The sequence below is a fragment of the Petaurus breviceps genome, unplaced genomic scaffold (assembly GCF_028583685.1).
Source record: "Petaurus breviceps papuanus isolate PSGF00001 unplaced genomic scaffold, PetGlider_PUasm1.0 64, whole genome shotgun sequence".
Taxonomy (NCBI): domain Eukaryota; kingdom Metazoa; phylum Chordata; class Mammalia; order Diprotodontia; family Petauridae; genus Petaurus; species Petaurus breviceps.
In genome coordinates, this window is record NW_027186428.1 from 8,029,244 (window position 1) to 8,051,782 (window position 22,539).

The 22,539-nt window shown below is 38.7% G+C and overlaps 1 protein-coding gene across 1 annotated transcript in view; it reads right to left on the reverse strand.

Moving 5' to 3' along the window:
* Nucleotides 1-13,086: 13,086 nt before the first annotated feature.
* The window catches only part of LOC138173697 (uncharacterized protein MCAP_0864-like), a 42,068-nt gene continuing 32,615 nt past the window's right edge, over nt 13,087-22,539 (reverse strand). Inside the window, exons 8-9 of the mRNA XM_069103723.1 lie at nt 18,737-18,979; nt 13,087-15,102 (exon numbers count right to left, since the gene is read on the reverse strand). Of these exons, the coding sequence (XP_068959824.1) occupies nt 14,971-15,102; nt 18,737-18,979 (375 nt within the window). The 3' untranslated portion in view covers nt 13,087-14,970. The remainder of the gene's footprint in view (nt 15,103-18,736; nt 18,980-22,539) is intronic.

Below are 22,539 nucleotides of genomic sequence, written 5' to 3' on the forward strand. Positions count from 1 at the left end.
CCGGTGCTCTACTCACTGTGCCACCTAGCTGCCCTCTTCTCTCCCATCTTAAAATGGTCTTCTTTTTCTTCAGTTTTTCATATCACTTTCCTCAGGGCTCTTTTTTGCTCTTCTCATCATTTGTTGTGGAATACTATTATTTACATATTCGTCTCCCCACTCCATGAGACTGTTATCTCCTTGGGGGTAAGGGATGAGTTGTTTTTCATTTCTGTATAGTCAGTGGCTAGCAGAGTGCCTACACATTGTAGACATTTAATAAATGCCTGCTGAAATGGCAAATTGCAATTGTATTCATCTGATGAAAGTAACTGGAGAAATACTGAAAAAAACGCTCCCAGTTTCCATATATTTGCTGTCTTACTGCCAATTTTATCTATTAATACTCTGGGGATCACATGGCTCAGTTGGGACTCATGCCAAGATTTCTATAGACTTGTTTTCGCTCTCATTGCTTTTTGTTATTTTCTAAGGAAATGGTGCTTATAATCTTCCACTTTTGTCCTCTTTTGTAGTGGTTTAATGAATGCATTTTCAACATAAACTGGCTTTCTGCTTGGCAAGGGGATTGAGTGTTCCATGGCAAATGCTCTTTCAGAGCTCTTTTGTCCTCCTTATTGTGATGACTCTTTGACATCATACAGGCTTTTGTAGTAACAAAAATTACTTTTTGTAGTAATCCAACAGTTTTTTTGTTTACTTTTTTCTGTGATAATCAAGGTTATCTCTTGTTTTTTTCCATTTCCCATTTTATGCTATAAAATGTTTGAATATCACATTGAAGCTGCTTCAGTTTTTAATAGTACTCACCTTTAGCTTTTCTTCCAGTTTGATATTGATTTTGACCTTTTGTCCTAAGTAGTTTATGATGTGACCACGCACAGACAACTGATTCAGATTCAGATTCACCATCCCACATCAGTAACCAGTTGTTTTCACTCTGTTGAGATACATTTAATTTCACTTTTTCCTATGATACTATTTATTGATCACTGGAGCCAGAATCTTTTATTTTCTTCTGGGAAAATATCTGTGTGTGTATGTGTGTATATATATATATATACATACAAATATGTGTGTATATATATTTGTGTATATATCTATATCTACATGTCTATAGATATACATAGGTATAGGACTTCAGAGTAATCTACAAGTCTATGACCTACTTTGTTTCTCAAATCTGAGCTGTTTTTTTATTACACTTTCTGTCTTTTCCCTTTCTTGTGTTTACAACCGCATCACCAAGAATCAAAGGATATATTGATCTGGTATAGAAAATCTTAAGTTCTTTAATTCAAGTTACCAAGCACCTATCAAGTGTTTACTGTATATCAGGTACCACATAAAAACTGGACATACAAAGAAAATAAAAACAAAAAACAAAACAGTCTGTCCCCACAAGGTGTTCACATTTTAATTGAGGAGACAACATACAAACAACTCTATGCTCTATCTGTCTGTCTGTCTGTCTATCTACCAAACATATATAGAGAGTTGACTGGTTATCAGAGGGAAGGCACTAACATTGAGGAAGACCAGGAAAGACTTGTAACAAAAGGTCCAATTCAAGCTAATACTTAAAGGAAGCCGGTGAAGGTACTTGTCAGAGAGGAGGAAGGGGGGCATTTGGAAAGTGGAGCACGGCCAGGAAAAAGATACAAACACAAGAAGTGAAGTGTGCCATGTGAAGAAAAAGGAGAGCAACCAGTGTCACTGGATTGTAGAGTACATACGGGGAATACAGTGTAAGAAGACTGCAAAAGTAGGTTGTGAAGGACTTTAGAGTTTTTCAAAGAATTTCTCTACTTCATCATATACCATATGTCAGCACAGAAGCTATAATTATCATGGCACTTAGGGCTTTTTTTGGCTCTTGATCCATATGAGCACAATAGGACATGATGATTTCCCCACAAAATAATAGTCCTTGTTGCCTTTGGGCATGTGATGAAATCAAATCCCCCAGGCCCATTGTCTCTCCCAGTAGAATCTTTGAGTCAACCTCCTTTTATTAGGCTGCAACTTCCATTTATTGTCTTCTTTTTTAATATAAGAATATTAGTATTGCTCTGAATCACACAATGTATATCCATTCATTAGTCATTAGCAAAGCAAGTCACATTTATAATACTTACAATTCAATTAACACCTATAAATGGTCTAAAAAATGATTCTTAGCACCCCTGCCCCTTTCTTTACACCCCTCTATCCTCTCACCATAGAAGAGAAAGAGGGTTAATAAAGAGCATTTTTTTTCATTATTACCATAGTCAAAAAATTAGAGGCCAATCCACTGATGACAATCCTCCATCAATCTATCACCAAGAATTTATTAAGCACACACTATGTACCAAATACTGCGTTAAGCACTGGGAATCAAAGAAAAAGAAACAGTCCTTGTCCTCAGGGAGCTTGCTTGGTCTCCTGTCAGTCACCAAGTCTACACTTGGAACCTTTATAGCATAGCAAAACCTACTTGTACTCTACTGGCACAGACTTTAAGAAGCCCAAGTCATCTGCACCCTATAAAGCAGCATTCGTAGAGAACTTTGTAGAACTAACTGAACAAATGACTAAATTTTCCAATTTTCAATCTGAATAGACATAGTCATTATCTCTGCTGAGTGAAAATCAATATACAAGATATGTTCCACAACATCTAAAGTCCATTTCCCTATCCCTAGAGTTTACAGGGTTTAAAGACTTGACAATATGGAATTATATTGTCTTAATTTATGTTAATTTTAATGCTATAGGGAGGTTATAGCATAATGCATACACTAACCAAGAAATGCACATAATGTGTATATACTACATGCAAATGTAGCAGAAAAAAAACAATTTCAAAATTAATGATATCGGGTTGTTATTATTGTTAATAAATGCACATCAACTTAGAAAGCATCCACTGTTCTTGTATAGTTTTCTATTTCATTGGAAGAAACAAAAATTTACTAAAAATTACTAGGAACAAAAGATTTTTCTAAATAAGTAGAAAAGTGGCGGTTGATTTTTGTTCATCTTTTATGCTGATGGGGCTCTTACATTGGACCCTGGGGTTTTGAATTTCACATCCAGCAGAAAAGATTGGGCAATCAGCACTTGTAACATCTCTGCTTGGCCATACTGTGAATCTTTTAAATCACATGCTTCCTTTTGCAACTGTCAATTTTCTTTCAAACCTAAACAGTTTAGCTGTTAAATGCCTTTTTATCCTTGTACCTACTTATCTGCTTCCATAGACTGTTTGAGTATTAAGTTTTGCTCTTCTCACAGAAGTATATTTAGATATATATTTCAATTTCTCAGGTGGAAAAGATCAGCCCCAGCATGTTATCAAGATACCTAGATGGTTTAAGTTATAAGCCTGATACATGGGTGAAATTAATGTAATATTATGATAGATATCTATTACCACGTACACCATGGAAACATTTACTCTCTACTGGGATTGATGGTGACTGATCTTCTCTTGTCAGTGTCAGTCCTCACCAGAATCACGGGGATGAACAAATGTGACAGGAGAGGGCTGTACCAATTGTGGATAAAGGGATGCTATCTGCTCCCACTGTTTGATGTGATTTATCTGGCGGTCCTTCTGCATTTATAGTGAGGCAGATTGTAGCTGCTTATGGAGTGACAAACAGTACTCAATGACATTGACTGACTTGTCTGATCAATTTAGCTTGTCTAAAAAGTGGTCATGAATTGCTCTCCTCACTGAATGTCAGTAGATACAGACCTGATTGAACTTTGTGCACCCAGAGCAAACATACCATTGAAAAGAGTAGAGGGAAAGGATATTGTTAAGTTTGTTGCAGCAATGACTATACAGGAGAGGAGCTCTAAAATGATGCTTTTGGTAGTTTATATACGTTTAAAGTGCTTTCCAGGTGAGGAGCACTTAAATATTGGACACTGTGTCTGCACTAAATGTTGTTCTAGGCTGGTTATTTTGAACCTTTAGTTCATTGATCCAACAAGTATAATTCACTAATACAATATATCTTAGGTAACTATTAAAAATGTCTAGTTATTCGCTTACTGTTTTAATATAATGAATACAAGTTTAAATGTTTATTTCTAGTAATTTAAATAAAACCATTTTCATCCAAGTTTTTTGTTATACTTTTTTGGTTTTGTTATTAATGTATTTTACAGTCAGAGTGACAGTGTACTGTCATGGATAGAGAATCAGCCTTGGAGCAAGGAAAACCAAGGTTCAAATCCTCCCCATGACACAAATTATATGACCAATGGCAAGTCACTTAACTCCTTAGCGTCCCAGACCCTTCTCTAATACCTTGTTTTGCAAATGAGTTTCTATAATGGGGAGCTCTGAATAGTAGAAGCTCTGTATCATGAAAACACAGGTCCAGATTCTTAATAACAAAAAAAGTCTACTTAATTAACTATTTCATCAAGAAATCATTATGTATATACTGTTTATTAATTATGTAGGCCACACATGCAGGAAACTTTTTTTTTTCATATAAACAATGCAAGTGTATACTCCTCTGTGTGGGGTTAAATAAATGTCTTTTTATCCTTGTACCTACTTATCTGCTTCCACATAGACTGAGTATTAAGCTTTGCTCTTCTCACAGAAATATATTTAGATATATATTTCAATTTCTCAGAGCTAGGTAGTCCTTTACATCCTTAAGACAAAGAGCCAGCAACATAAGCCAAGAACCATTTTTCCCTATCTCAGTATTATTCAAATTTATTAAACAATATTTCACATTTGTTTGACACAACGTCAAACTCAGGACTCCTAAAGATCAGCTGAAGTTTTGTAACTGTTATGCTTTCTTGCACTTTAATCAATTTTTTTTTTTTTTTTGCTTTTTAGAGGGCAATTGGGGTTAAGTAACTTGCCCAAGGTTACATGGCTAGTTTTTGTGTGTGGGTGTTAAAGTGTCTGAGATCACAACCGAACTCAGGTCCTCCTGACTCTGGGGCTGGTGCTTTAGTCACTACACCACATAGCTGCCCAACTTTAATCATTTTTGGTAAGGGTCCATTTTCTGTCAGAAAGTGAAATAGCTTTGGAATGTCATTTTCACGAAAGAAAACAGAGAATCCGAGAGGAGGTTGTCCTCCACTCCAGAGCCCCTAAGATACTCAAACATGCTCACAGGAGGGCTGGAATACATCAAACATTAGCAGAGGGAAAAGGACACACTTTTCCCACATTAAAATACATGGATAGAATTGAACTTCTGCTAAAAATATTTCCCACGACTAATCCTATTAAGTTTAAAAAATTGGGTAGAATTCTCCTTGAAGCAGAATGATTCTTCCCCACTATCATGCCCACCCCCATTCCCTGCCTTTCTTTACTCCATTTGTAATAACATTAACAAAAAAAGAGGGACTAGAACCTGTCTTTTGACTTAAGTCCCAGAAATCTTAGGAAACTGGAAAATGAGAATTCATTCATTCATTGAGGAAAGACCACAATTAACATGGCTGAACAATTCACTGGACTTATTGACTTTCTGATATTTTCTCACTTGTTCTTGGCCTTAATACATTCTGTGCTCTTAAAAACAGGATCACTAGAGAGATAAGAGGTTATAGGGACAAATGGAGACGATTAACTTTATATTAACTATAACTGAGTTATTAAAGTTCAGTGCCTGTACTGTGTTGAATGTACAGTTAGAAAGGTAAGTGGGAGAAGGACACCACATTGCCCTGTAGGTAGGTACCTGTTATTTTGTCTTGTCTCATATATCATACATACTAAAAATGAATTGGGGAATGAGAAAAAAAAGTTAGTCTGTAGAAACTGTGCCATGCTGAGCACATATTACCTATTCCTCTGGACACGAGAAAGAAGTGAGCATTGCTGGTTACATCACAACTAACACCAATAGTAGATGTTGTTATAAACAACTTAAAATGGAGAGGTGGGAATATAAAGAAGGCTGTGCAGAAGGAGTCATTTGGTACTATGGAAATGGCATATGTTAGCTGAGTGATTAGCAATGGTGAAGTTCAGCTGCAATGAAACCTAAACCCAGCTGATGCCATTAAAAACTGTAGCTCTAATGAACCCCAAAGATAGCATTAAAGCAAAAAAAAAAAGCAAAATGACAATAGAGCAGCTTTTAATGGAACCATCAATCCCTCAAAAAATGTATAGGTTCCTGACAATTGAGAAAACTTTTGTGTTGTCAAATGTTAGTAACTTAGGTATTGCCTAAAAGTCAGTAAAACACTAATAATTACTATATCTCTCAACATTTATGTTTGGCTAGAAAAATCTGCTGCTCCTTTGAGCATCTTGGGTCTGCTTCTTTCTTGATTTGTTTGAACATTACATGGAAGAAAAAGAGTCAGGTCAACTGATTTGGAATACTTTTATTCATTTATTCACAAAACATTTATTAAAGCCTATTATGTACTAAGCTCTGTGTTAGTAAGTACAAAAATGCAACTATCCCTGCCCTCAAGAGGCTTTCACTCTACTGTCTTTTTCTAAATAAATTTTCACTACAAGATGTAAATGTCTATAATTCACCTCTGACAAAGTGAAAAAAAAAAAACATTACAGCCTAGATCTGATTTGATACACTTACATTTTAGGTCTCAATTTGCTCTCTAGTACACATAAGCAACTGTTAGAGAAGTCAACGTGTCCAGTGCTGGGAATAGAATTTAACTTTCAGTTCATGCTTTTGTCCTATCAATTGAAATGCCTTTTATTAGGATAAGTCCAGAAAAGTCACAAAATCCAAGGTTCAAGATTCTTCAGGGATCTGAAGTCCAAAGGACCAACAAACAGTACCTGTATTGATTAATTTGCATAATCTGAATAACCAAATCCTGTGGTTTGACTTCTTTATACCTTTTTGTGCCTATCTTTTGCTGATGAAATTTAAAGCCAGAGGCAGGATCAAACATTTAATTATTGGGAACTAATGGTAAAATTGAATTCAGTTTGTGGACAAACCTAAAAATAGTGGTTAGTATCCCTCAGTAAGACTACACATATGTTATATGAAGTTTTCATTTATATTTGCGATAGGTCTGTTAGCACCAGTCCCGGGCAAAACTGTGAAGCAAGTTGCTTTCACCTTGGCACCCTCAGTTTTTTTAAGGCCCTTTTCTTCTCTTTCCAACTTGTCCTAATGCTCCCTCTTCCAGAATCCCCTTATCAAAAGGTGTTTCTAAGAAGGCATCTGATATCAGTCATTTGCACTTTTACTGTGAATTCAATTTGAAGTGTTACATTTCCCATAGTTGTTAATGTTAAAATTCTAATTGTGGAAGAGAAAGTTTTGCCTCCAATTAGAGGAATTCCAGGAACCAGTGACCATGCTTCACCTGGAGAATAGAAATTTTAATGAGGTTATAATGGATGTCTTCAAATAGGTTGAAAGGTTTTCACTTTCAGAGGAAACAGAGAGACTTCACCTCTTCCAAGGCAAACAAGCATGTGTTGATGAAAGTTTCATAAAAGTATACTTGAAGTTCTTCCTTACATGGAAGAACTTGGGATCCTTTTGGAGTAATACAAAAATGGACCAAAAGTGAATAGCATTGAGAGGTAATGAGTTCCCTGTCTTTGGAACTGTTTATGCTTGGATTGGATGACTAGTTATTGGAGATGTAGGTTTTTCAGGCATTTAGTGGGGAAAGAAGGGAGAAGTAAACTAGATGACCCTTAAGGTGCCTTCCAACTCTTATTCAATGATTTTGTGATTCTAGTTGGCAAATCCCATAATTACTACTTTCATAGCATCTCTTGCATACAACTGCCCCATTCCCTGTGACACTGCCACCACCCTGACCTAGGCCCTCTTCACCTCATGCCTGGACTATTGTAATAGGTTGGTCTCCTTACCTTAAGTCTCTCCCTGCTGCAGTCCATCTTTCACTCAGCTAACAAATTAATCTTCCTCCCATTTAATAAAATTCAGTGGCTCCCTTTTACCTCTGAGGTCAAATACAAAAGCCTCTGTTTTAATTTTTAAAACCCTTCATAACCTTATACCTTCCCATTTTCCCAGTCTTCTTCCACCTTAGTACTTCCCCTTTCTCCTCCATGATACAGTGACACCAGCTTCCTTACTGCTCCTCTCACTGGACATGCTATCTCCCAGCTCACTGTATTTTCACTGGCTTTCTCCATATCTAGAAGTCTCTCTTTCTCATGTCCATTTCCTGGCATCCTTTAGTCACAAATAAAGTCCCATCTTCCACAAGAAGTCTTTTCAGGTCCTCTTTAATCTTAATCTTAGTGATTATCTTCTGAGATTATCTCCAGGTTATCCTCTATATATCATGTTTGTTCATAGGTGCTTGCATATTGTTTCCCTTGTAAACTGCGAACTCCTGAGAGTAAGGACTGGTTTTTCTTTGTATTGGGGGGGGGCAGGGCTTTCTTTATATCCCCAAAACATAGTGCCTGGTCCATAATAGGCACTTATTAAATACTCATGTGCTTGCTTTTAACTTCTATACATTATTTGGGGCAAAGAGGTTTAGTATTTGTAGTAAAGCATCACAAAGAGGTTTGGAAGCAAAGCTTCTTAATCCGATCTGTCTCAGATATTTATTTCATTTCTCTTAGAGATGCCAAGTTTGAAGAGAAATGGGGAGCATTGCTGGTGGAATTGTGAACTGATCCAGCCTTTCTGGAGAGCAATCTGGAATTATGCTCAAAGGGCTATAAATACTTTCATACCCTTTGATCCAGCAATACCACTCCTAGGATTATATCCCAAAGAGATCATAGAAGTGGGAGAAAGACCCATATGTACAAAAATGTTTATAGCAGCTCTTTTTGTGGTGGCCAAGAATTGGAAATTAAGGGGGTGCCCATCAATTGGGGAATGGCTGAACAAGTTGTGGTATATGCATGTTATGGAATACTATTGTGCTATAAGAAACGAGGAGCAGATGGTCTTCATATTTACCTGGAGAGGCTTATACAAACTGATGCTGAGTGAAAAGAGTAGAACCAGGAGAAATTTGTACACAATTACAGACACAACGTATGTGTGATGACCAACTTTGATAGACTGGACTCCTCTCAGCAATGCTGTGATATAAGTCAATCCCAAATGACTCATGATGGAGAGAAATATGTGCATCCAGAGAAAGAACTAGAAAGAACTAAGTTTATATCCAGGTGGAAGCAAAATACCTGATCTTTTTCCTTCTCTTATTTGGTTTTATGTCCTCTTTACCATTTTTCATTCCAGCTGATACAATCTGTCTTTATAACCTGACTAACGTATAATGTGAAAGTAAAAAAACAAATAAATAAAAAAGAAAATAAAAAAAAAGAAAAGAAATGGGGAGAAAGGGAGAGAAGGGTCATCAGGAAAGAATCTGCAGAAGGCAGTAGGAGAAGCAGACAGAAAAATATCACCAATTGAATCAGACTTCTCTGAGACCTCATATCTTTTCAGCTTTCCTCCTTGTGCTGAATTAATGTGTCTTCCAGTATTTTCACTCCCTCCTGCTGGTAACCCCCTCCTTCCTTGGGAAAAATCCTGTTTATTTTCAGTATGAGGTTTTAAAGCTGCTAACAAGAGAGCTTGCAGAGAGGTAGTTCTGCCTTGTTCTAACTGGTTTATCCATATGAAAATAACTACATCCATGGTATGTTATAGCCCTCCTTCTAGAGGCTATGTAAATAGTACAGACACAGGAAAAAATGGCTTAGGTTAGACAGGCTTTTCTTCCATAGACATGGGCTAAAAGACAGCTAAGCTGATATTTACTGTGGTGAGGTCTGCTGCACACATCTCAATCTTTTCCATAACACTCAAAATACTACTGGTAGACACATCATTGTACAAAGTAATAGACAGTCACAAAGGTTAAGGTATAAATGTGGACCACTCTACATACCAGGACTTTAAAATTGGGGTTATACCTGAACTCAAGTTGCTGTGATTTTCACTGACTGTATAGGAGCAGCAGAGTAAGAAGGAAGGGATTTAAGACAGGACAGATGAGGAATAACTGACTGTGGGGGAGAATCACTTTTCTCCCTCTTCTCAGTGGCTGCTCTTTGACTCCATCAATGCTGATTTTTTTTTTCTTTTTCCCTCATGGCCTTATATGGACATACAGAGTCTGTCCTCTGCTTGAACCATTGAGCCATAATATCAGAAATCATTTTCCTCTAGGGACCAGAAGATTCAGATCCTTGCAAATTCAAATTCCTGGAACAAAGATCATAGAATTGTCAATCTAGCAGAAGAAGGGGCCTTAGAGACCATCCAATCCAAACCCCTCATTTTATGGATGAGGAAACTGAGGCCTAGGACAGTTTAAGCCACAAATCCCACAGCTAGCAGCTAACATTTATACAGCATTTTAAGGTGTTCAAAAAGCTTTGCACATATTAATGAATTTGATCCTCATAACCATGTGAAATGGGTGTTATTATTATTCCCTTTTTTTTTTTTTAAAGCAATCGGGGTTAAGTAACTTGCTCAAGGTTACACGGTCAGTTATTTCTGGGTGTGGTGCTGAGTATCTGAGCCCGGATTTGATCCAGGTCATCCCGACACTGGAGCCGGTGCTCTTACTCACTGAGCCACCTGGCCGCCCCTCAGCAATTGGAGTTAAGTAACTTGCTCAAGGTTACACAGCCAGGTGTTTCTGGGTGGGTGCTAAGTGTCTGAGCCCGGGATTCGATCTCCAGGTCTTCTCAACACTGGAGCAGGTGCTCTTACTCGCTGTGCTACCTGGCCGCCCCAATATCCCCATTTTTAAAGAAGAGGAAACTGAGACTGCTAGATTAACTAACTTGTCCATGGTCACACAGCAAGTGAGTATTTAACTTAGGATTTGAATTCAGGTCATCCTGACTCAAAGTCCAACACTATATCTACTTTAACACTTACATGTCTTTAAAAAAATCGAGATGGGATTTCACCCTAGAACCTCTAACCCCAGAGCTTATGCACTTTCCACTGTACCACTCAAGGTTCTTTTACTAAATAGAAGTGAATCATCAGGACTAGTTGTCAGTCTTTGGAATCAGGATATTTTGGAATCAGGAATCCCTCTGCAACTAAAGCTAACATATTGGTGCCATTGTTGCCTCCTTGTATATGGTAATCCCTAAAAGCTTGCTGTACAAAAGTATTCTATTACATATAAATTTCAAACAATCTATGTTATATATTCCTACTGCTCTGGCACCTTCCTCACTGATTCTCAATCTTATTCTCATTGGATTTGGCTTTAGGAGAGAATAACATACCCATTCAATTGGTTATCTTACCCTACTGGAAAGTTACAGGGAAGAGGATAAGGAGGGGATGGTAGAATGGAAGGCATATTGGGTGAGGGGGTGGTCAGAAGCAAACACTTTTGAAAAGATACAGGGTCAAAGGAGAAAACAGAATATGTGGGGGATGGGATAGGCTAAAGGGAAGTTTAATTAGTATTTCACAACATTACCATTATGGAAGTGTTTTGCATAAGTATACATGTTTAACCTGTATTGAATTGCTTGCCTCCTCAATGAGGGTGGCTGGGGAGGGAAGAAGAGAGAAAATTTGGAACTCAAAGCTTTAAAGACAAATGTTTTAAAAAATGGATTTTTATATGCAACTGGGAAACAAGATATACAGGCAACATAGTATAAAAATTTATCTTGCCCTACAAGAAAGTAAGGGAGATAGGGATGGGGGGTGGGAGAAGGGAAGGAAGAATGGGGGATGCCATCTTGGGGTGAAGGAAGGAGGGGAGAGATGGGGAGAAAATTTGGAACTCAAAATCTTGTGGAAATGAATGTTAAAAACTAAAAATAAGGGGGCGGCCAGGTAACACAGCGAGTAAGAGCACCGGCTTCAGTGTCGGGATGACCTGGGGATCAAATCCGGGCTCAGACAATTATTACCCACCCAGAAACACCTGGCTGTGTAACCTTGAGCAAGTTACTTAACCCCAGTTGCTTTTTTCCTCAGTCAGGCTGTTGACTATCATTTCATAATTTTCTTGCATTGTTCTCATTTCTCTTCCCAATTTTTCCTCCACTTCTCTTATCTGCTTCTTAAGGTCCTCTATGTCCTGTAACCAGCTGGTATTTTCCTTTAAAGCTTTTGGTGCAGGAGTTCTGACTTCACTGTCTTCCTCCTGTTCCATGCTTTGCTCCTTTTTGTCCCCAAAATAGGAATGTAATGTTGGAATCTTCTGTCTGCTTTGTTTCCTTTTCCTGGTCATGTCACCCCTCAGTCACTTGACCCCTGTGCTTTTTGCCACAGTAGGACTCTGCCACTAGACAGGGGAGCTTTTGTCCCAAACGCTGAGGTTTTCTCAGCTGCCAGAGGTATTAGATGGGTGCCCTCTCTGAGGCCTCCACACACTCTGGCAAGCTGGACACACACCCCAGGACCTCCACCCTAGACTGCAATCCAGATCCAAGAAGGTTAAAGCAAGAGTGATTACCCCTCAGACTGGTGCTTGGTCCCCCTACACTCTGCAGGCCAGGAGCTGAAGCTGCCATGTGGTACTGTCTGGCTGTGCCGGCGTCTCAGCGGCTTCTCACCCCCAGGAGGGGGGGCAAATGCCATGTACTCCCACAAAGTCCAGACTGCACTGACCTCTCACCTTGACCTTTGCATTTATGTGTTAATGATTCTGGAAACGGCCACAGCTGGTGCTGATCTGGAGTCCCTCCAGCCAGTGGCTAGTCAGGCCCGCCCTGGGGCTAAAGCCTTGGTGTGGGGCTGGGTTAGGCTCCCAGAGCTCTGTGCTAGCCAATTCCTGCCATCCTGCCAGGCTGTCCTCAGTGGGAGGTTAGCTTCTCTGTGTCATTTTGTGGGTTCTGCAGCTCCAAAGTTTGTTTAGAGTCCCCTTTTTACATGGATTGGGGAAGGTGGAATCCGGAGCAGGGGAGGTCCTGCTTCTACTCCGCCATGTTGGCTCGCCCCCCCCCACCATTGCTTTTTAAAAAAATAATTTAAAAAATAAAAATAAAAACTAAAAATAAAGAAAAAAATTTTAAAAAAGATAACAGACTCTCATCCTTGAAGATGAAACCAAGACATTTATTCAAACACCAGCAAGCCAAATCCATCATAGTAACAAAGAAATCTATACATATTTCGAATGCTGAGAGCACCTATATCACCAAACCTCCCAAAACAAGTTCCCCCAGGCAAAAATACTCACTCACACTAGCTGCTTAGCCTGCTCTGTCTGCTCTCTCTCTCTCTCTCAGCTCTGTCTCACTATCACATCCTGTTCCACCCTTCCTTCTCCACCACCTGTTTAGCAAGTTCCTCCCACCACATGATCACAAAGGCCTATTAAGTGGCAGGGAAGGTCTTCAAAGTCCCATAGGCTTATTGAGGTACAGGGAAGATCTTCAAATTCCCTTAATATCACACTAATCTATTCCGCTGACCCACCATGCTATTTCTTTTCTTTTTTTTTTTTTTTTTTAACAATTGGGGTTAAGTAACTTGCTCAAGGTTACACAGCCAGGTGTTTCTGGGTGGGTGCCAAGTGTCTGAGCCAGATTCCATCCCAGGTCATCCCAACTCTGGGGCTGGTGAACTTACTCACTGTGCTACCTGGCCACCCCCCACCACGCTATTTCTTAGCAAATACCAAGTAGTTTTGATCATTGCTGCTTTATAATATAATTTAAGGTCTGGTGCAGCGAGGTCACCATCTCCTTGCATTTCTCTTCATTAATTGTTTTGACATTCTCGACCTTTTCTTCCAGATGAATTTTATTTTATTTTTTATTTATTTTGTTATTTTTAATTTTTGCTTTTTGGAGGGCAATTGGGATTGACTTGCCCAGGGTCACATGGCTAGTTTTTGTGTTAAGTGTCTGAGACCGGATCTGAACCCAGGTCCTCCTGACTCCAGGGCCAGTGCTCTTTTCACTGCACCATTTAGCCGCCCCCACCAGATGAATTTTATTTTTTTTCCAGTTCTCTAAAATAATTTTTTAGTAGTTTGATTAGTAGGGCACTGAATAACTTAATTTAGATAGAAGTGGCATTTTTGTTATATTATCTTGGCCTCCACATGAGCAAATGATATATTTTAATTATTGAGATCTGGTTTTATGTGTGTAAGAAGTGTTTCATAATGTGTTCATATACTTCCTGAGTTTCCCTTGGCAGGTAAACCTCCAAATATTTTATAAATGTCTACAGTAATTTTAAATGGAATTTCTCTTTCTATCTCTTGCTTTTTGGGCTTTGTAAGTAATATATAGAAATGCTGATGACTTATGGAGGTTTATTTTGTATCCTACAATGTTGCCAATGTTGTTTATTATTTCAAGTAGTTTTTTACTTGATTCTCTAGAATTCACTAAATATACCATCATATCATCTGCAAAGTGTGATGGCTTTCTTTCTTCTTTGCCTATTCTAATTCCTTCAATTCCTTTTTCTTCTCTTTCTGCTGAAGCTAACATTTCTAGTATCATATTGAATAACAGGGGTGATAATGGACATACTTGTTTCCCCTGAACGTATTGGAAATGTTACTAGTTTATGCCCATTACACAAAATGCTTGATCATGATTTTAGGTAGATGCGACCTAGCCCTTTAAGGAAGACTCCATTTATTCCTATGTTCTCTAGAGTTTTTGAAAGCAATGGTTGTATTTTGTCAAATGTGTTTTCTGCATCTATTAAGATTGTCATATGATTTCAATTAGTTTTGTTGTTGATATGGTCAATTATGCTGGGAGTTTTCCTTATATGGAACCAGTCCTGCATTCTTCATATAAATCCTACCTGGTTATAATGTATTATCCTTGAGATAAGTTGCTGTAATCTTTATGCTAATTTTTATTTAACATTTTTGCATCTATATTCATTGGGAGAATTGGTTAATAATTTCTTTCTCTGTTTTGGATCTTACCAGTTTAGGTATCAGCACCATATTTCTTTCATAAAAAATTAAGTGACAAACATTACAGAATGTAATGTTAAAGTGCCAAACATATTTTATTCATTCTATGTTCTTTCTGGATTTTTGCTCATTGTAGTCTGGTGTTTTCAAATTGATCACTTTTTGAGCTGCCGTCTCTTTAACTCTTTCAAACATTTTAAAAAATTTCCAGATCTTCTCAATGGTTTGGTCCTGTGGGGGTAAGGAGAGAATGATTATGATGCTGTCTCTCCTCTATATGATAGGCCAATTCATGTATTTTCTTTCCAAAATGCTAGGTAAATATAAAAATGGGAAAGTGTAGGAGTATTTATCAAGCACCTACTAAGACAAAGGCACTAAGTTAAGCACTTTACAAAGATCAACACATTTGATTCTCTCTCTCTTTTTTTCATTTTCAAATGCTTAATTAACTTCTGATTTACATCATTCATTTCTGCCAGATTTTGAGTTACAAATTTCCTCCCTGTTTTACCCCTACCCACCACCCCAAAATAGCAGTCCTACTAGATCTCCCCTCCTCCAATCTGTTCTCTCCCATATCTTCTCCCATACCCCCTTTGACTTTTCCAGTAGGGCACGGTGGATCTCTATGCCCCAGTGCCTGTATATCTTATTTCCCAATTATATGTAAAATAGTATTACTAATAGTATATATATAATTTTTTTTAAACATTTAACTTTAAAACTTTGAATTCCAGATTCATTATTCCCTTCCTCCTTTGTCACCCACCCTTACTGGGAAGATAAGCAATTCAGTATAGGTTGTACATGTGTAGCTAATGCAAAACATTACCATAGTAGATATATTGTAAAACACTGACTGTATTTCCCTCCCTCCTATCCCACCTCCCACTTGTTCTATTCTCTACTTTGATCCTATCCCTTTTCAAAAATGGGTACTTCCAACTTCCCTGCCCCCCAGCCCGCCCTCCCTTCCATCATCACCCCTATCATCCCTTTCCCCCCTACTCTCTTGAAGGGTGAGATACCCTATTTAGTGTGTATGTCATTCCCTCCCAGAGCCAAATTCAATAAGAATAAGGTTGACCCATTCCCTTTTGCCTTCCTATTCTTCCCTCCTTTGTAAACATTTTCCCTTGCCTCTTCTATATGAGATAGTTTACCCCATATCCTCTCATTATATTCCTCTCTCACCTCTTAATTTCACCTATTAAGTATCATCCCTTCCTATTAAATTGGTCCTGTGCCCTCTATGTATACCTGTGAACATATATACACACATTTACATAGTTCATATACCTGTATACCCTCTGATATAGACATATATATATTTCTATTCCCTTCAACTATTTTCATACTGAAAAAAGTTTCATCAGTTACAATTATCGTTTTTCCATGTAGGAATATTAATAGTTCAACTTTGATAAGGTACTTATGATTTCTTTTCCCTGTTTACCTTCTCATACTTCTCTTGCTTCTTGTATCTGAATGTCAAATTTTCTATTCAATTCTGGTTTTTTTTCATCAAGAATTCTTGAAAGTCCTCTATTCCCCTGAATGACCATATTTTCCCCTGAAACATGATACTCAGTTTTGCTGGGTAGGTGACTCTAGGTTTTAATACAAGCTCCTTTGACCTCTGGAATATCATATTCCAAGCCCTTTAATCCCTCAGTTTAGAAGCTGCCAGATCCTGAGTTATCCTGTTTGTGTTTCCACAATATTCAAATTGTTTCTTCCTGGCTACTTGTAATAGTTTCTCCTTGATCTGGGAATTCCAGAACCTGGCTCTATTATTCCTAGGAGTTTTCTTTTTGGGATCTTTTTCAGGGGGTGATCGGTAGATTCTTTCAACCTCTATTTTGCCTTCTGGTTCCAAAACATCAGGGCAGTTTTCTTTGAGAATTTCTTGGAGGATAATTTCTAGGTTCTTTCTTTGATCATGGCTTTCAGGTAGTCCAATAATTTTTAAATTACCTGTCCTGGATCTATTTTCCAGGTCAGTGGTTTTTCCTATGGTATGTTTCACATTGCCTTCTACTTTTTCATTTGTTTGGATATGTTTAATAGTATCTTAATATCTCATAAATCATTAGTTTGCATTTGCTCTAATCTAATCAGGGGAGTTTCCCTCCCAAACACTGGGGTTTTCTCAACTGCCTGAGGTATTAGTTGGGTGCCCTCTCTGAATCCTCCACATACTCTGGCAAGCTGGTCACCCACCCTAGGACCTCCACCCTAGACCACAATCCAGATCCAAGCAGGTTAAAGCAAGAGTGAGTACCCTTCAGACTGGTCACTTGGTCTCCCTACACTCTGCAGGTCAGGAGCTGAAGCTGCCATGTGGCAGCGGCTGTGCCACAGCCCTCAGCGGCTTCTTGCCCAGGGGGCAAAAGCCGACGTACTCCCAATTACTGGGTCCCAAATTCCACACTGCACTGACCTCTCACTTTGTCCTTTGCATCTATATATTGATAATTCTGGACCGCCACAGGTGCTGGTGATCTGGAGTCCCTCCAGCCAGTGGTTGGTCAAGCCCACCCTGAGGCTAAAACCTCAGTGTGGGGCTGGGCTTGGCTCCCAGATTGCTGAGCTGGCTCTTTCCTGCCAGCCTGCCTGGCTGTCCTCAGCAGGAGGATAGCTTCTGTATGTCATTTTGTGGGTTCTGTAGCTCCAAAGTTTGTTCAGAGTCTCCTTTTACATGAATTGGGGTTGGTGGGAGCTGGAGCAGCTTGGAGGTCCTGTTTCTACTCTGCCATCTAACACATTTGATTCTCACAACAACCCTGGGAAGTAGGCTTGAATATGATTTCCATCTGACAGTTGAGGAAACCGAGGTGAAACAGAGGATAGTTCCCAGGTTTTACACATCTAGTAATTGTCTAATCCAAGATTTGAACTCAGGTCTTCCTGACTCCAGGATCAGGGCTCCATCCACTGGTCCTCCTAGTAGCTCACGATTGAGGTGCAAAGACACACAATCATGAATATCATCATTCCTAAAATACAATGAAAATGATCATTAAGAGTCTACTCAAGGGGTGGCCAGGTGGTGCAGTGAGTAAGAGCACTGGCCCTAGAATAGGGAGACCCAGGATTGGTTCCAGCTTCAGATACTTAACACCCACACAAAAAAAAAAAAAACTGGCCGTGTAACCTTGGGCAAGTTACTTAACCCCAATTGCTTTAAAAAAAAAAAAAAAGAGTCTACTCAATAGGCTCAGTATTTTTGGGTGGGGGTAGGGGAAAGACTGGGAGAAAAATTTGTAACTCAAAATCTTGTGGAAATGAATGTTGAAAACTAAAAATAAATAAATAAATTTGGGGAAAAAAGAGTCTACTCACAGTGAAACAAAGTATACAAGTCATTGTATATCAAACCAAAAATTCAGTAAAAAGTGTAAAATGAGGTCCTAACTTCAGGAAGCATGTGGAATGTACTAGCTATACATAGAGAAACAAGGGGGAAAGTCTGGCTAGACAGTTGTCAATAAACTGCAGATTTCATTGGCTGATCCCTAAGTATATTCAGCTCTGGCTGCCCCATTTTATAGGTGAGGGAACTGAGGCTTGGAGCCTTTCCTATGGTCAAGGAGCTGATAATTCAAACACATGTCTGCTGACTCCAAATCTAGCCCTCCATGAATTGTGCCAACTTTCTCTGAATTGAATGGTATTATATGGTGATATGTAGACATTGATTTGGTACCCTCAGTGAAGAACTTAAGGAGAAGATCTAGAGGAAAACAAGATGATTAGAGCAAAAAGGGACCTTTTTCTTTAAAGTAAAAACAGAGGTTCAGGAAACACTGACAAAGAACTTAGTTAAGTTTCTGAAATAACCTTGCTTATCTCAGCTTACTTTAAGGTGGGTGACTCTCCTCAGCTGAGTTTTCATAATTTGATTTGAGGATTTCATTTCAATGAGCTCTTTCTTAAGTTTTTCCACCTTTTCTTCCAGACTTAGTGTTGTAGGGTTCTGCAAGTTTGGCTCAATATTCAGCAGAATCTGTTGACTTTTTCCTTTCTCTAGCTTCATGCATTTCTCATTCAACTCTTCTGTTAACCATGTTTTCATTTTCTTTTCTTCCCACTGACTTTCTCCCTATGTTGAAACAAAGGAGTTGGTCCTTATGAATATCTTAAAATATGGAATATTTCTGGGGTTACACATGCTAGAATCATAGTTTATTAGTAAGTCATTCTTTTGAATCCAAGTTAAATTCATTAACAAATCCAATTAGCATTGACTTCAGAAGCAAACTATATAGAGTACTAGACAAGGACTTAGATGGCCTGAGTTTTGAGTCCAAAATTTGTGTCACCTGCTCAGGCCTCAATTTCTCATCTCTAGAATGGGAATCATAATCCTTGTACTCCTGCCCCACTGGGTTATTGTCAGGATCGCTTTCTACAATATAGGTGAAGCATTTTGTAACAGAAATGTCATATCTCCCTTTAATCCATAACTTGTTTTTAATGTTTTTGCTTCCATTTGTGAAGGGCAGTTAAGAATTGATGTCATTAGCATGAAATCAACCTTTGGCTCAGTTGGAATGGGGTGTGAGGTTATTTCCAACTGCTTCATTTGACAACAGAAGCAATGTTTTTATGATTTCCATTGTCAGATAAAGTGGTCACTTTGACAGAAATGTAATCAAGGAGTCTGAGCTCCAGGCACCATCTGGGCCTAAATAGGCTACATTCAATCTCAGGAACATCAGAAATCACTTTCTCTTCACCTCAGGTTACTTCTCCTCCCCTGTTGCCTCCAAGGAAATCATAGAATGGTGTTTGAATATAACAAACATCTAGGTCTCCACAGGTGTCGATAAAGTCACTCAAGATGAGAAATGTATAATTTAGGCATGGGATAACCTTTGTTACACCCCTCAGAAAACATAGAAAGCATTCACAATAGTTCATAAACAAATTCTACCATTTTCTTTCCCCTCTGTTGAGTTTCATATTTTCCCCAAACTTGTAATGTCCTTCAGAAACCCTATTGTTTGGACTCCTTGTGGGAGGAAATTAACTTGGAATTACCAGAGAGGAAATATGCTAATATTCTTCTTTCATCTCCACAGACCCAGACTGAACTCCATATTTATGGTACTACCTGAGGGCTTCACTCTCATGGAGGGCTATTCCAGACCAACTGACCTACATTGGCCAAGTAACACACAGTAACATTTGGGGCCAAAATTCAGTTCTTTTGCTCCCCCAAATTGTGCTCTAGGTTCCACTGCTGCCATGTGCATGAACTTCTTCTCATATCAAGACTATCAAGATAACCCATAAGCCAGGAAATCACCTTCTCAACTTCTCGTGATAAAATTCTGGCTTGTGGGTCCATGCTGCCAGAGAATTCCTTTTCCTCTTTTTTACCTTCAGATCTGGGGTTTTCTTCTCAAGCTTTATAGTTGAGAGGCCAAGGAGCTCATGTGCTTTTGCCTCGAGAGAGACATTAATGGATCCCTGGGGGAGTAATATCCTCCCTCCCTTCCCACCATTACTCTTCCCTGACCATCAGAAGGATTTAGGTTCTCTCTATTATGCCATGCCTTACTCTGGAAAGGAGGAGAAAAAGAAGTTGAAAATGAGCATTGATGCCTCCCTTCAAAGGTCAGCACAGTGGGATCCCACTGACCCTTGGAACTCTGACTCCTGATCGATGAGCACCCAATCCTCTCACCTGGATGCTAAAACAATCTGAACCACTGGAAGGTGCTAGTGTGGTCAGTGGACATAATCACACCCACCACAAAAGGGTCAGCAACTCCAAAAGTTTACCACCCTGTGCACTCATCAAATTGAGTTAGAAATCTGTCATGTATTTTGTGTTTTAAGGTCTGAAAAGACCTGCACATATAATACCATATGTGAAAAAAAATAGTACAGGCATTTATGTATGTAACTATACTAAAATGGACACTGAAATAATTCTTTTTTATGAAACCTTTGTTGATGCTGAGTCCAATTGGTTTAGGGAAGGAAGGGGGAGAGGAAGAGGAAAAGAATACATATTGAAACTGCTAAAGTGTAGCACTAGCCAGCTTTTATTCCCAATGAAATCAAAACCTTAGTAGCCCTTAAGAAGAGGGTTCAAATATAAAAAAAAAATTGTCTGGGAAAGTTAAAATTTTTCAAACAGGGTCATCTGATTTCCAAAATATTACTGCAGATTGATTTTCATTAATTGCAACCATATTGTTTAGATATACACCTAGGATATCAAAAAAAATAAATGCACACAATTTATTGCTAGTGCTTTCCCCTCAGGCAATCGTTTCTTTTACTGGTACAGAATTTTGTTAGGTGTAATAATGCCTTCCATTCTTCCATTCCATTCAGGGCACTTTGAAGTTTACAAAGCATTTTTGATTCAGTTATTAATTTAATCCTCACAACAAGTTAGTTAGGTCTTTTCATTTCCACTGTATAGATGAGTAAACAAATCATAAGAGAAGAAGCTGTTTATTCAAGGTCACCCAACAACCAATGGTGGAGCTAGGGTCCAGATTCAGATCTCATCCTAAGTCCTACATTACACCATGATGTCTCACATGAATGGCATGAACGATAGCAGTGTAAAGTGGATGACCTGTAACCGTTTGTGCCTTTACTGAAAGTAGCTAGATCTTAGTTACTTGCATGCTGTATCCCACACAGTGACTGACCAATGAGAGCCCAGTCCTTAAGGAGCATGTGCAGTGTACTTGACCTGATGCAATTCCTCTCCTGTGAGTTGGAGAGGATCCTGTTTCTAAGGATAGAATGATAATCATTAAATATTATTTTTGGACCTCAATAAGAGCCAAAGTCTGAACTAATCAATAAGACTGCTTTTCTTTGCTTTCCAAATGCCCTTTCATGTGTCAGCAACTCAAGAGACCAGATAAAATTAAACAGTATAATTTCTCTTATCTTGGGGACATACTCCATACGGGGGAAAACAGAGACATCCTGAGATTGTAGATTCCAACTGACCCTTCTATGTCTATTGTCTTGTCAATCTGTATTTGCAAGTAAGAAACTTCCTTTCCCATGGTATGGATAGAAAATATAAGGAGACCATAAATCTGGGGGACACAGATGTCCTGGGATTGTCCAAAAACACATAACTTTGTCATTCTTGTATCAGGCAGACCAAACTTAGGTTCTGGCTCCACGCAGCATGTAGCTGCTAGCTTTAAAGGGAATAAATGATATAAATGCATATCACCTAGCCTGTTTGTCTTCTTTAATCAAACTTTCAGGTTGACAGTAGTAATAGAGGCCCCTATTCTTCTCTTCAGAGCGTGACCAGAAACAGGTTCTCCAAACATCCATGAAGGAAACTGAGTATATTGTGCCCAGTGATGGGCTCTCATTGCTCAACCCATCATTTCACCAGCAATTCTCTCTGCTCAAAAATACTTCTCCTATCTAGTTGGGTTTTTTGGGGGGTGGTGATTTTTGGAGGGGGGAAGGCAGGACAATTGGGTTTAAGTGACTTGCCCAAGGTCACATGGCTATTAAGTGTTAAGTGTCTGAGTTCAGATTTGAACTCAAGTCCTCCTGACTCCAGGGCCTGTATTCTATTCACTGTTCCACCTAGCCACCTCACTATCTAGTTGTTATTACATCTGAAATTCCATGATTAGATAATCTTTCTTATAGGAT